Below are 14,605 nucleotides of genomic sequence, written 5' to 3'. Positions count from 1 at the left end.
AGCCCTTTTGTAATGCCACATAATCTCAAATAACAATATCCAAGTTAAAGTACTGTGGAAAATCTGACAAACGTACATGATGACCAAGTTTTTTTTTTAGTTTTTTTCTATAAACTATTTGGGAAATGCAGAAAGATGCAACAGGAAAAAATAAGTCCACAGGCATGTAGCATTATCTTTACCTTCTAATATTTTTCTGAACAAAACCAATGTCATTCTCTACATATACACTTTTCTTTTTAAACTTGCCTTATTCATGAAAGGTGAGGATGCCCCCCCACTAAACATATTATAATTACGAGCCTTTCTCTGTGTCATTTACATTTTTTTTAAAAATCACAACTTCAGTGCCTATATATATTTTCTATTATGAAGATATGCTTAAAGGTAATTTTCTCATCATAGACATGGAATGCATTTCTACCACTTTGCAATCATCTTTCTAGAAAACTTAAAAAAAATATATCAAATAGATGTGCAAGTTCTCATTTGACCTTCCTTGTTAATATCACTGACTTAAAACTTTACCCTTAAAACTTTACTGTATGGATAAAAACAATTAGCAATTTAATTAAGGCTCATATATACTTTGTTCCCAAACATCTATGCCATAGAAAATGCTACTCTGTGAACCAATTACTTACAGACCTGGAATTTCACTGGTCTTCTGAACATAAAGCCATCCATACAGCAAAATTCTACTATTTGTTGACAAATTTGAATGCTAAAGCATCTTGTAGTAGTATATCTTTGTTTAAAAAAAAACCAAAAATCTTATCACTCCCTCCAAAGAATTAAAATAGAAAAAATTGAAGTTTCTGGTTCATTATCCATTTATTTTGTGATTTTCATTAACATCTCTTTAAAAGTCTTATACTATAAAAGCATGTGTTTATTTTCTAAACAATTTTAACACAGCCTTTTATCTGCTCTAAGATTTGATAAACATAACTTGGTTATTTTCCTATTTAAATTTTTGTCCTAACAGATTTTGATAATAATCTATTTTTTCTATCTGTATAGGAAGGACAAAGTTGTCAGTACTTATAGTATTTTTTTTTATTTATAGTATTTATACGCTCTTAAAACTTTCTTCTCTGATAGCTAATGAGGCTTATAACTTAAAAAAAAAACAAATTCAATTATTTAATGTTAAGACTAAACAATTCAAAATTGCTTTTAGGTTAGTAAAATTATGTATGACAAAAGAAATATATAGATTATTTAGAGACATGAAGGATGAGAAAAATTCTCATTTTAGGTGACAGCTACCAATCGACTTATGTTTTAGAAGCAATGAAGACATACATTATGAATAGTCAGTTGTAAGTAGCCAAAACTATAAACAACCAAGAAGGAAACACCAGAAGGAAATAGGTTATTAAAAAGAGAGAAAGATAAAATCAAGAAAGATTATGCAGTAGTTTAAAAAAAAAAGATGAAGTAACAAGATGTGTGGTTATGGGGAAAAAAACTATGGTAAATGTGATATATGTGTATTTTAAATGCTCATTATAATGAAATGAAATCATCTATGTTATTTTTATAAACCTAAATATATATACATGTGTATACATATATCAAATTATTTTTACAGGTATACACAATAAAGTGAGTACAGGGACTTTCGAGCAGGGCAGGTGTAAAGATAACAGAGTGTAATTTATTGCATTGTTTCAATATTTTTCCTTAGAAAAGAATTACTTTGAGGGGAAAAATTTATAGAGGAGTAGTGTGAGACAATTTAAAAAGAAAAAAAATCAATAGGTACTTAATAATTATTAAATATAAAACATGATACTGTTAATCATATTAGCTGAATTTTAAAATAATTGAATACAAACTGGTTCATCTGCATTCATGCATTATTTCTGAAGAAGAAAAAACTAGGTTTAAAGCTCTATAGAGATTAGTTTAGACTATATTTGTAGCTACTGATTCGAAAATAGTTTTTAACAACAGGTTATATGTTAGCCTCTAATAGTATTTTAGGGGGAAAACTAACTTTAAAAATTGAACTACCAATACTTCCTCCTCCATTTTACTCAAATAGCGATCAGGGGTTACTGATACTAATTAGATCTAGCTATCACAAACTGATAATAAAATTACAGAATCTGGTTTCATGTTCATCCAGTCTGGTCATAGTTTTCATTTTTTATTCTCAATTCCCAATGATAGGAAGCATAGCCTAGGCCGCTGCTCTTTTACAGCTTACTTTTGTTGTCTAAAACTCCCAAAGCACTGGGTGCACTGCTGGGAAGTGGGCTGCTTTGGTCACACATACACATATATGCTTCATTATCACAAGTTTCCTTTAAGAATGAATGAAATGCATACTTAGAAATGTGAATGTGACAAGTGTTTTTATGACCAGAAGTAGACTTTTGGAATCAAGGCTTTTCAATAACTAACCTTCAATAGTCACCTCAACTTCAGGGTCCTCACTTGTTTCTGAAGGGACATGTTGAGTAGAATCTTGAAAAAAATAAAATTCTAAAATGACATTCATTATAAAGCACTTTCTATATGTTCCAACATTTTATTGATTTGATACTACAAAAGCAGCCTACTATAAAAATTTACTGGCATTTTAATTCATCTCATATTTATTAAAATATCTGACCCCTTTAATTAGAAATAGGGATTTCAAAAAAAACAAAAATAAAAATTCTGGAAAACTATCAGATAATAACAAGTTACCTGCATTAACGGACTCAATAAAACTTGTAGTTTTAAAGGAGTAAGATTTTAGTGAAATTACAGTTATTTTCCTGCTGTTAACTAGAAAATGCTAGAATAAAAACAAAGGCTTTTTAAAAAAATTTCTCCTTTGCTTTCAGAAATCCTAGGAGTGGTTTATACTGTTAAATAAAACCACATTTTTTTGCAGTAGTGACCTTCAGACAAGACAATGACTAAAAAAAATGCATACAAGAATTTATCCCCTAACTTCATATGTAAGACACTTTTAAAAATTAAGTATTTTATTAATAGTTGTGTTACTGCACAAAACATATATATATGTACATCAGAATGTTAGTGCTAGAAGCTAGAAAGTATCTTCATCAACTCTCTGACTTTGCAAAGTTTGAGAGATTAATTGATTTGCCAAAGATTATGTTTATTAGTTAGTAAAGGAATAAAAGACCAGACCCAAAGTTCAATTCACTCTATTAACACTATGACAATAAAAATCGTCTCAAAAATAAAGTATTTGAAAGCCTAACATCTAACTATAGAATTGTAAACTGTAAAGCAATTCAGTGTCCAATGAACCCTAGCCCGTGTATCTTATATAGGTACTTCGTTGAAAATACTACCAATTCAAAATAGAAGATTTTGTTACAGAGGGAACATATAATTACCTCCACACAGTAAAACATAAAAAAAAAATCATACACACATTATCTTCCTTAAAATATCTCCAAAAAAAGTAAAATATTGTTTAAAATGAGCATCTCAACATTTCTGCACGAAATGTAATCCAGTTAGAAACACTAATTTTAAAACTGAATATGAAAATATCAGCCAACATTAAGGGACCTTAAGAACTCCTTCTACTCAGAAGGTAAAAGATCAAATTAATTACTTTTAAAAAGAAAATAAACAGCAAGTATAAGGAATAAAATGTTACAGAATAGACTACATTTTTATCTTAGAAAAAAAAGTACAACATGACCACTTTATGAGAGAAATAATAATTCTAAAACAAGATTCTGTTACCATACCAGTCATTTTCCTTGGGAACAATCTATAAAAACTCTTTTGAAACTATATAAACAACTTAGAAATAGGAAGCCATTCTACATGCTAACATTTTACCTCAAGATTCCAATAACTTAAAAAGCTGTGCCACAATTAAACATTCATTCAGTCCTGAGAGCAAAGGAGGATGGATGTTAAATACACAACGCAGTTCATGAGGTAATAGTGGGTATAACAATAAGCAGAGAGGACATCTTTCCTTTATTAATCTTACGTAGACTATATTGACCTACTTTAAAAGATGGTACCATTAAATAATATACTGCTCACAAAAACTAGTGGATATTTCAAAATGAATATGAAGTGATAAAAAAAGAAGCATTTGATTCTTTTTTTCTGTGACAGAGACAGAGAGAGAGACAGAGAGAGACAGAGAGGAACAGATAGACAGGAAGGGAGAGAGATAAGAAGCATCAGTTTTCATTGCATCTCCTTAGTTATTCATTGATTGCTTTCTTATATGTGCCTTGATGGTGGGGGGGAGGGCACAGCAGAGCAAGTGACCCCTTGCTCAAGCCAGCGACCATAAGGTCAAGTCTACAATCACATGTTCAAGCCAGCGACCCTGCACTCAAGCCATCAACCTTTGGGTTTCGAACCTGGGTCCTCTGTGTCCCAATCCGACTCTCTATCCACTGCGCCACCACCTGGCCAGGCATGATTTTTTATTCTATTAAACAAGAACATCAGAAAAGCAAACAAGTCAAAGAAAGTTGTTTGATTATGCAAATGAGATGCAAAACCAACTTTTATTTCATTGGTGAAAATGCACTATACAAAAGGATGAAAGTACTGGAGTATCTGCATGTTCCTTGATTCCCTAATTTTTGTGAGCAGTGTATATTTAAAAATAAAATATGAACAGAGCCAGTAATTATTATAATTCTAAAACACTGAGGCCTTTATTTCTTTAAAAAATGTTAATATGATGTAAGATGACTAGGAAAATAAAGGGCAGCATTTTGCATCAGGAAGAGTTTTACTTACCCTTTAAGTTTTCATCCCCATATGCTTTATTATTCAGTACAGTAAAAGAGGTATATTACATCTTAGGACTAATAAAAAAAACCTGTTGGCTAAGAAGGCACACCAAAATAATGATCTTTTTATTGACAAATAAGGTGTTTTAAGGATCATAACCTCTATAATATAGAAAAATAATAATACAAATACAGCAAAATAAAAATCCCTTGATTTCTAACCTTCAGCTGGTACTTCCATTTCTGTTCCTTCATTGCCTTCTGAAGAATGATGGCTTCCTAAAAGAAAATTAATCACATATAATAAACCAATAAAAACTTACATTGAAAGAAGAGAAACTAGGTAACAATGCAAATAATTTAAAACATATAACAGAACAAATACAAACTGATTATCTCTTAGTTATTTCAAATAATGTGATCTAATTCAGAAAACATTTAACACTTCTATTTGAAAACTCAGAAAATTATTTAAGAATGTAATATGAATAGTGTAAACCTAAACAGATTTGGGGATTTACAGTCAGTTACTATAACTACACAATATAATTACTCATAGATGTTAGAATTTGAGAAATAGAATAATTACGTTTCAAAGTACCATGCTCATTTGCCAATGACGCACACACAAAAAAACACAAATCAAAGTAAATTCTTTCTTTGCTCATAGACTCTATTAAGTCTAGATAAACAAGTTCAGGTTTTGCTGTGAAATGTTTCCTGCTTTCCGTTTTTATTATGGTGGAAGCTATGGAAACTCAATCCCCATTATTTATTCAAAGTTGTACTTATAGGAAATTTGTAAGTTAAAATTTAAGATACTACCTTTAGTCTCAAAAGCATTTTAATTCAGGTAATATAATCTGCCTGCTTCTAAAAATTGGAACATAAAGCAATGTATCAGGTTAGGCAGTCACAAGGTAAACAGGCTCATCCTACTAGTGCAGTAGCTTTACTCATAATAGGAAAATAGTCATCTAAAACATTAGAGAGCCACTCAGGATTAAGTACCCAAACTGCCCCCAAATATTCATCCTCTGTCCTTAAATATCTGAGCTAGCTACTAACATAGACAAGGTTGAAAATCACTGCCTTTGTGCATAAATATATTACCTATGAGTAAACATAAATCCCACGGTGGAAGGGGAAGAAAAATTGAGTTTACTTTGTCATCCACTGATAACTAATTTCAGTGATCGCTTTAGCAGCACATATATTGATAACTAATTTCAGAAACTATACTAAACTGAGACACAGGTTTCAAATATATTTTATCTTGATATTTAAACAGCATTGATTACAGCTTTTAAAACTGTCTTCCAGTATCTAGTACTTTTAAATTTGAAATGTCATATTTAGGTCAAATATTTTTGGTTTTCAATGTCTAGGTTTATAATGCTACCATAATCTTGGGATTCTTTTCCACTTCATATTACAAAAACTCACCTGAGCTCAAAACACTAGGTAAATCTATAAATCTAGAGCCATGGTTTATTCTTTAATTAACTTTTTCAATATACTTTCTCACACACAATCCCTTCCCTCATTTTTAAAAACTTGAACATTTGGAATTATAAAGCATTAGGTTCTGACTCTAATGTCGAAGAAAACAAAGCTCTGTGAGGGCAAAGGAGTGAGAGGTAATGGAGAAGAGACCAGTACTTAAAAAAGAAAGGTTGGATCAAGAATAAGCACACTTAAGGTGGTTGTTCCACATTCACAATATTACAAGAGTGCATATAAACAATGCCTCTCTGTGTCCTTTTTGTTTTTTTAAAATCTGAAGTAAGCAATTACATTTACATTAAAAGTAAAGCTAAAGAAAATAAATCTTATGCATTCACAGCCAAATAGATAAGAGTAAAAAGCCAACACAAATAACCTATGATCAAGTTAGGGAACACTATAAAAATTCTCAAAAAAGTATTCAATTAATAAACTTAGGGATTTACAAGTTATATTTACAATTTTTCAAAAAGCTAAGTATCAACATGACCTTATCGATATTTACATTACTAACTATACAATAAAAACCTTACTTCTGACTATTCTGATATAAGGTATAAATGTGTACTTTACCTTAAATATGAAAGTGTGTCATGTACCCATTTCGAGATTCATTACTAGATTCACAAAAGGGAAAATTGGTTTTGAAAAATTGTTGCTTGTGAAGTTCATTTATGTTTTTCAAAAAAAAAGGCCAATACATTTTTCCTTTTCCATTTAGAAAAGTAATAATACAGATATAAATACTAAAACACAGTCTGTCCGATATAAAGAAACATTAAACAAAAACAGTATGTGGGAAAATGGAAGTGAAAAGTTATATATACCTTGCAAAGACTTCGAAAGGGGGAGTTTGTCATCAACATCATCAGTTTCAGAAGGGCCTGCTTTGAAATACAAAGATAACACTTCAAAAGTAATCCCAAAAATATATTTTGGGTCACTTTAGAAAATAAATTTGGGTGAAAGATATGGAATAATACAGCCTCTTCATGAACAAAAAAGGCAAAATTTCAAAAAATGACAAAACGAGTGGTGTCGATTCATGGTCTCAGTGAATGGAAAAGTGTGCTCAGATAAATTCATATATAGACAGTCAAAAGAAATTTTGAAAATGACTAGACATATGAATTAAATGGGAATGATAAGTCTAAAATGGTGAATATGGATTTTTCTAAAAAGAGTAAAGGGTTCATAACAGAGAAACTGCAACTTTTACGTTATACAGATTATAAGTGCAGGTCTATCTTACAAGATGTATTTGTTCCTTCAAGTATTTGCTTAATCTTTTGTCATACTGAAGAAAAATGCAGAATCAAATTACTATATCTTTCTTAGGATCTCTAAAATCATGTAACTAAACTATCAGTAAAAAAAAAAAAAACACCAAAAAACAAACAAACAAAAAAAAAACTATTCGTAAGCTTGAATCTCCTTTGAAATAGAAACATGACAAACTAACGGTTAATTCAGAATCCCCATTTCCTGCAGATTCATAAGCACGTTTTAATAACATGGTCCTTTAATATATGAAGTATTTTGGGTTGATTAAACCTTCACAAAATGCTATGTAGAGACTATGGCAACACATTTGCAGGTGTTATACAAACATTTTAGTAATAAAACATTTAAAACAAAAAAGTGTTTTCAATAGCAACATAAAAAATGTTCCTGCATGAATATGAATACAAACCACCTCACTATCTCTCTCTAAATATTATTTGGAAATTGTTCTAAGACTCTGAAAAAGCTTGAAAGACATGAGAAATTTCACAGAGGCACAAACCACACACTATAAGCAAAGCACACATCATAGAGGAACACAATTTCATAGAAAATACAAAAAGTGTTTGTATTTGAAATCTGAATTAAGATAAAGACGCTAAATGAAAGAGCTCTGAATTCAAATGCCAGATTCACTGCTTCCTAGCCATGTGGTCTTCCTGGGTAAAGATATACAGAAAAAAATAATTAAATGATGGCGGAGGGCATTAATTGACTTCTAAATACTACTTTAACTGCTTTTTCACAAGTTTGGCTATGCGGCATTTTAAATATTATTCTGTTCTAAATTCTTTTTCACGAAGTCTTCTTTAAGTCAAAGTATATTTCTTAGGATTCCCATTATAAAGGATTTCTATTTTAAATAACCTATTTATTACTGTTTTATATTGCATACATTCAGAAACTTTTTTTTAGATTTTATTTATTGATTTTTGAAGAGAAGGGGGGGGGGACAGAGGGAGAGTAGGAAAGAGGAGGGAGAAGCAGGAAGCATCAACTCATAGTAGTTGCTTCCTGTATGTGCTTTGACTGGGCAAGCCCAGGGATTTTAACCAGCAACCTCAGCGTTCCAGGTCAATGCTTTATCCACTGTGCCACCATAGGTCAGGCTGTTCAGAGAATTTTTTAAGGTTATTTGTGAACACATATAAAGTCAATTTTTGTAAAAGACCCATGCTTTGTAAATAAACATTTATTTGCTATGTATAGAGGTTCTGGATATACATAAGCTAGCTCATGTTTTTAAACTACAGACTTCAAATATTCTACTTATCATTTATTTTTTTTTTATTTTATTTTATTTATTCATTTTTGGAGAGGAGAGAGAGAGGGAGAGAGAGAAACAGAGAGAGAGAAGGGGGGAGGAGCTGGAAGCATCAACTCCCATATGTGCCTTGACCAGGCAAGCCCAGGGTTTTGAACCGGCGACCTCAGCATTTCCAGGTTGATGCTTTATCCACTGCGCCACCACAGGTCAGGCTCTACTTATCATTTATAAGTACTCAATGACTATAAATCTGTATATATTTATATATGTCATAACTACATCAATTCTTTATATCTACCTTTATTTTTTAATTTTATGTATTGATTTTAGAGAGGAGAGAGAGAAAGAGAGAAAGGGGGGATGAGTGGGAAGCATCAAGTCATCAGCTCATAGTAGTTGCTTTTCATATGTGCTTTGACCGGGCAAGCCTGGGACCTCAAAACAGAGACCTTAGCAACTCAACACTCTATCCATTGTGCCACCACAGGCCAGGCTCTACTTTTATTTTGAAGCTACACTGTTAGGTATATAAAAATTAAGAATTGCTTGATCAACTTAGTGACTTATTATATTATGTAGCCTTACTCTTTATCCTTCTTGCTTTTTTCTTTTTTGGCCTCAATATTGCTAAACTTTGATTCTTTTAGCATAATGTCACAGATCATTAAAATTTCAAATAACTTATGATGTTTAATTTTAGCTACATATGTTTTAACAGCACATATCTGTCATCATATCATAGACAGCATATTTAACCCTAACACTCAAAATGCTAGTAGTGTCTACCAGTCATTGTAAAAATCAAATGTTACCAACACTCACATCTGAGTACCACTATCTAAAGGGAAGACTAACATGTGCATAGAGATATGTCCAAGCCTGTTTGGAAATACCAAAAGTTTTGGAAGAAAACATACATGTCCTATGTAGAAGAATAAACATGATCACATAATATAACTACCACAATTGATATGTGCATAGAGATATGTCCAAGCCTATTTAGGAATACCAAAAGTTTTGGAAGAAAACATAGATGTCCTTATGTAGAAGAATAAACAAATGATCATATAATATAACTACCACAATGATAGTATTAAATCTATATGTGACAAAATATATATAATCTTAAGTTATATTGAATGACTGACACGCAAAAACACATGTACATACAACATACCACCATGTTAAGCTTAAAAACTGAGAAAATACTATATATAAAATGTATGTACATGTATATGTGTGTGCACACACATGCATGCACACACACACATTCACAGACACTTCAGTGGGAATATATATATACAATATATATACAATAAAAGTATAAAATCAGCCCTGGCCGGGTTGGCTCAGCGGTAGAGCGTCGGCCTAGCGTGCGGAGGACCTGGGTTCGATTCCTGGCCAGGGCACACAGGAGAAGCGCCCATTTGCTTCTCCACCCCTCCGCCGCGCTTTCCTCTCTGTCTCTCTCTTCCCCTCCCGCAGCCAAGGCTCCGTTGGAGCAAGGATGGCCCGGGCGCTGGGGATGGCTCTGTGGCCTCTGCCCCAGGCGCTACAGTGGCTCTGGTCGCAACATGGCGACGCCCAGGATGGGCAGAGCATCGCCCCCTGGTGGGCAGAGCGTCGCCCCTGGTGGGCGTGCCGGGTGGATCTCTGTCGGGCGCATGCGGGAGTCTGTCTGACTGTCTCTCCCTATTTCCAGCTTCAGAAAAATGAAAAGAAAAAAAAAAAAAGTATAAAATCAGTATCAGGAAAGACAACCCTCATTTCAAGAAAACGGTTTACTCAGGAAAAACAGGGAAAAAATTAGGAGTCTGAGAGAGCTCAAAGAAAGATGTCAATTATTACTTAACATGTTATACCATGTGGGAGATGGAGAATATAAAATAATTAAGATTCAGTAAAACTAGGCAAATGTACATTTTTTTGTAGATTTTAAACATTTCATTTTAAAAAGCACTTTAGAAATATAATACAGCCATACCAATAAATGAGGTACACTCAACAATATGTCACACAAATTCTGTTTCATAAAAGCTTTAAAACAAAAGAATTATGCTGAAGGATTCTATTTATATAAAATACAAAAACAGACAAAACTAATCCAAGTTGTTACAAGTCAGGACAGAGGATAGTTGCCAGGAAAGTAGCCCAAGGGAAGAAGCTTCTAACATACTGACACAACAGACCTTCAAAATGCATAAAGCACAAATGATAGAACAGAAAGGAGAAACAAACCTGCAGAGACAGCTGGACATCTCAATCCTCTTACAATTTACAGAACAAGCAGACAGAAATATCAGTAAGTATGATATATAGCAGATCTGTACCACTTATGAACCAAACTTAACAAAGTTAAGAAAACTAAAATTATACAGAGAATGCCCTCTAAATATAATGAAAATAAACTGGAAATATTAGTTATAAAAAGATACCTGAAAAGTTTAAAAGTATACAAAAATTGAACTACCCACTGCTGGCTCTGGTTGGTTAGTCTATTGGTTAGAGCATTGTCCTGATATGCCAAGACTGTGGGTTTGATCCCCAGTCAGGGCATGTACAAGAATTAACCAATGCATAAATAAGTGGAACAACAAATCTTTCTCTTTCTCCTTTACTTTCTCTAAAATCAATAAAAATTAGAAATAAAAACTACACACGTCTACATAAACCACAGGACAAAGATGAAATCAAAAGAGAAATTAGAAAATATTTTTAATTGAACGAAAATATAAATCAAAGTTTATGGGGTATTGCTAAACTAAAGCTTAAGAGGAAGGCCCTGGCCGGTTGGCTCAGCGGTAGAGTGTCGGCCTAACGTGCGGAGGACCCGGGTTCGATTCCCGGCCAGGGCACACAGGAGAAGCACCCATTTGCTTCTCCACCCCTCCGCCGCGCTTTCCTCTCTGTCTCTCTCTTCCCCTCCTGCAGCCAAGGCTCCATTGGAGCAAAAGATGGCCCGGTCGCTAGGGATGGCTCTGTGGCCTCTGCCTCAGGCGCTAGAGTGGCTCTGGTCGCAACATGGCAACACCCAGGATGGGCAGAGCATCGCCCCCTGGTGGGCAGAGCATCGCCCCATGGTGGGCGTGCCGGGTGGATCCCAGTCGGGCGCATGCGGGAGTCTGTCTGACTGTCTCTCCCTGTTTCCAGCTTCAGAAAAATGCAAAAAAAAAAAAAAAAGCTTAAGAGGAAAGTTTATGGCATGAAATGCTTGTATTGGAAAACATCTCAAATCAATTATTTAAGCCTCTATTTCAAGAAACAAAATAAAAATAAATTAAAATTAAAGCTAGTAAAAAAAAAAAGAAAACATAAAAGCAAAATTCATTGAGGAAAATATTTTTTTTAAATATTTTTTTCAGAGAAGAATAAAGCTGGATTCTCTACTGGGAATATTGTTCCCCATGGCAATGTCTACAGACATTTGTAATTGCCACAACTAGAAAGATTCATTGAGGCTACCAAACATTCTGCAATACATGACATACAACAGATATCCACAACAATGAACTGTTTGATTTACATATCAATATTGCCAAGCTTGATGAACCAAGCTGGACCAACCAAGAATAAAATGAAAGACACAAATTAGAAAATTGGAAATGAGGGATCATGATAAACCTTACAAACATTAAAATTAGAAAACTTAAGACAAAGCAGACAAATTCCTTAAAAGAACACAATTTGCCAAAATGATCAAGAAGAAATACATAAACCTAACAGTCTTATTAACTATTAAAAGACATTTAAAAGTTAAAGAAGTAGGGTTTATTATCCCAGAAATTCCTGGCTGATTCAACATTTAAAAATCAGTATCAATTACCATTTGAACATTCTAAACAAGAAAAACCAGGTACTCACCTCAACAGATGCAATGAAGACCTTTCACACACACTCAATTACCATAAAAACTCTTCATAAACTGAAACAAGGGAACTTCCTCAAACTTATGAAGGCCATCAACAAAAAACTCATAGCTATGCAAGTGAGAGATTTCCTTCTAAAACTATGAACAAGGTAAGGATGTCTGCACTCACTATTCCAATTCAACATAACATTAGATGGTCCCAGCCAGTACAATTAACACAAGAAAAAAAAAAAAAGAAAGAATGTCTACAACAGAAAGGACAAAGATTCCCCCCCCCCCAAATTGCTAGAATAAGTGAATTTTAACTGAGTCACAGGATATAAAGTCAGCATGTAAAAAATTCTTAGTTCTGCCTGATCAGGCAGTGGTGCAGTGGATACAGCATCAGACTAGGACTCGATGGCCCCAGGTTCAAAACCCCAATGTTGCCAGCTTGAGCGTGAGTTCATCTGGTTTGAACAAGGCTCACCAGCTTGAGCCCAAGGTCGCTGGCTTTAGCAAGGGGTCACTCAGTCTGCTGTAGCCCCCCAGTCAAGGCACATATCAGAAAGCAATCAATGAACTAAGGTACTACAACAAAGAATTGATGCTTCTCATCTCTCTTCTTTCCTGTCTGTCTGTCCCTATCTGTCCCTCTCTCTGTCTCTCTCTGTACCGGTCACACAAAAAACAAACAAACAAAAATTCTTAGTTCTATGTTAGCAATAAACAGTTGGAAGTTAAAATGTAAAAGAACAGTACCACTTACGATAATACCAAAAAACATTACTCAGAGATAAAATCTACAAAGTATGTACAAGATCTCTATACTGAAAACAATGTGATAACAGAAATCAAAGAAGAGCCATATATATGCCATGCTCATGAATCATATATTCCATATAAAGATATTCAACCCACATTAGTCTATAGATTCAACACAAGGGACTTTTACTTAGAATATTCAAAGAATTGCCAAAACTCAATTACATGTATTAAGAAAAATATTCAAATTGCATGGACTGTATCTCTTAGCTTAATAGATAAAAAAAAACTAGTGGTCTAGCTCCTACCTTCTTCAACTGTACTTAAGTGATTATCATTTCAGACAGATTAGAAATATCTGATTTCCAATCTTATTACTCAGGAACTATCTTAAAATCACTCACACTCTAAATCTCAAAAGAGGACAAAAAAATGAATAAATAAAAGCTTCTATAATCATGGCTGACGTCACAGCAATGTTAAAAAGACAATACCAAAGACAAAGGTAAACTTTTTATTTTAAAAATTAAACAAAATCTATGTAAAAAAGAATATTAAGTGGTATTTATTAAATGTACACAAATATTATTAAGGTACCAACAACTGTTATAAAGGCTAAATGTTTTCCAAAATTTTAACTTCTAATTAAAAATCCTCAGAATTATCTCAACCTTTTAGCCATGCATTCCTAATGTCACAAGCAATACAATGTTCAAAACTGAGATAAAATCATGAAATTCACTATGAAATGGTTCAATACATGTATACATTCACATTACAAAACAACAAATTTATTGATAACACTGTTGTAATGTTCCAGAACTGGTAAAGACTTCTTTTTAAATGAACTACACCTATTAAGGAAATGCACATTAAAACCAAAACAAAGTATCATAAGACACTCACTAAAATTGCTAAAAAGATTAAAACTGACCATATAAGTGCTGATAAAGCGCATGGAGTAACTAGAACTATATAGTACGTACACTGTTAAAGGAAATGTAAGATACGTAGTACATGCACTATGCAAAACAGTTTGCCAGTTTCTTAAAAAGTTGAATACCTACCATATGTCCCAGCTATTCCATTTCTAGGTATCTACTCAAGAGAAATGAAGGCATATTTCCACACAAAATTTACACACGAAAGTTGACAGCAGCTTTATTTTTTAATAGCCCCAACTGGAAA

The 14,605-nt window shown here is 33.1% G+C and overlaps 1 protein-coding gene and 1 non-coding gene across 14 annotated transcripts in view; one reads left to right on the top strand and one right to left on the bottom strand.

Moving 5' to 3' along the window:
- Positions 1-14,605, bottom strand: part of GTF2I (general transcription factor IIi) — a 135,797-nt gene that overhangs the window by 48,707 nt on the left and 72,485 nt on the right. For 8 of the 13 annotated variants that reach the window (XM_066274598.1, XM_066274603.1, XM_066274596.1 and 5 more), the window contains 3 exons: positions 7,082-7,141; positions 4,971-5,027; positions 2,416-2,478 (listed from right to left, as the gene is read on the bottom strand). In XM_066274598.1, the coding sequence (XP_066130695.1) occupies positions 2,416-2,478; positions 4,971-5,027; positions 7,082-7,141 (180 nt within the window). The remainder of the gene's footprint in view (positions 1-2,415; positions 2,479-4,970; positions 5,028-7,081; positions 7,142-14,605) is intronic. The other 5 variants (XM_066274597.1, XM_066274600.1, XM_066274602.1 and 2 more) reach the window with 5 other exon arrangements.
- Positions 11,585-11,660, top strand: TRNAV-AAC (transfer RNA valine (anticodon AAC)). The gene has a single exon. It is a non-coding gene; the product is annotated as a tRNA-Val (tRNA).

The sequence above is a fragment of the Saccopteryx bilineata genome, chromosome 4, assembly GCF_036850765.1.
Source record: "Saccopteryx bilineata isolate mSacBil1 chromosome 4, mSacBil1_pri_phased_curated, whole genome shotgun sequence".
Classification (NCBI taxonomy): Eukaryota; Metazoa; Chordata; class Mammalia; order Chiroptera; family Emballonuridae; genus Saccopteryx; species Saccopteryx bilineata.
The sequence above is the reverse complement of the archived record's forward strand: the minus strand, read 5'-3'. Positions and strand labels throughout refer to the sequence as shown.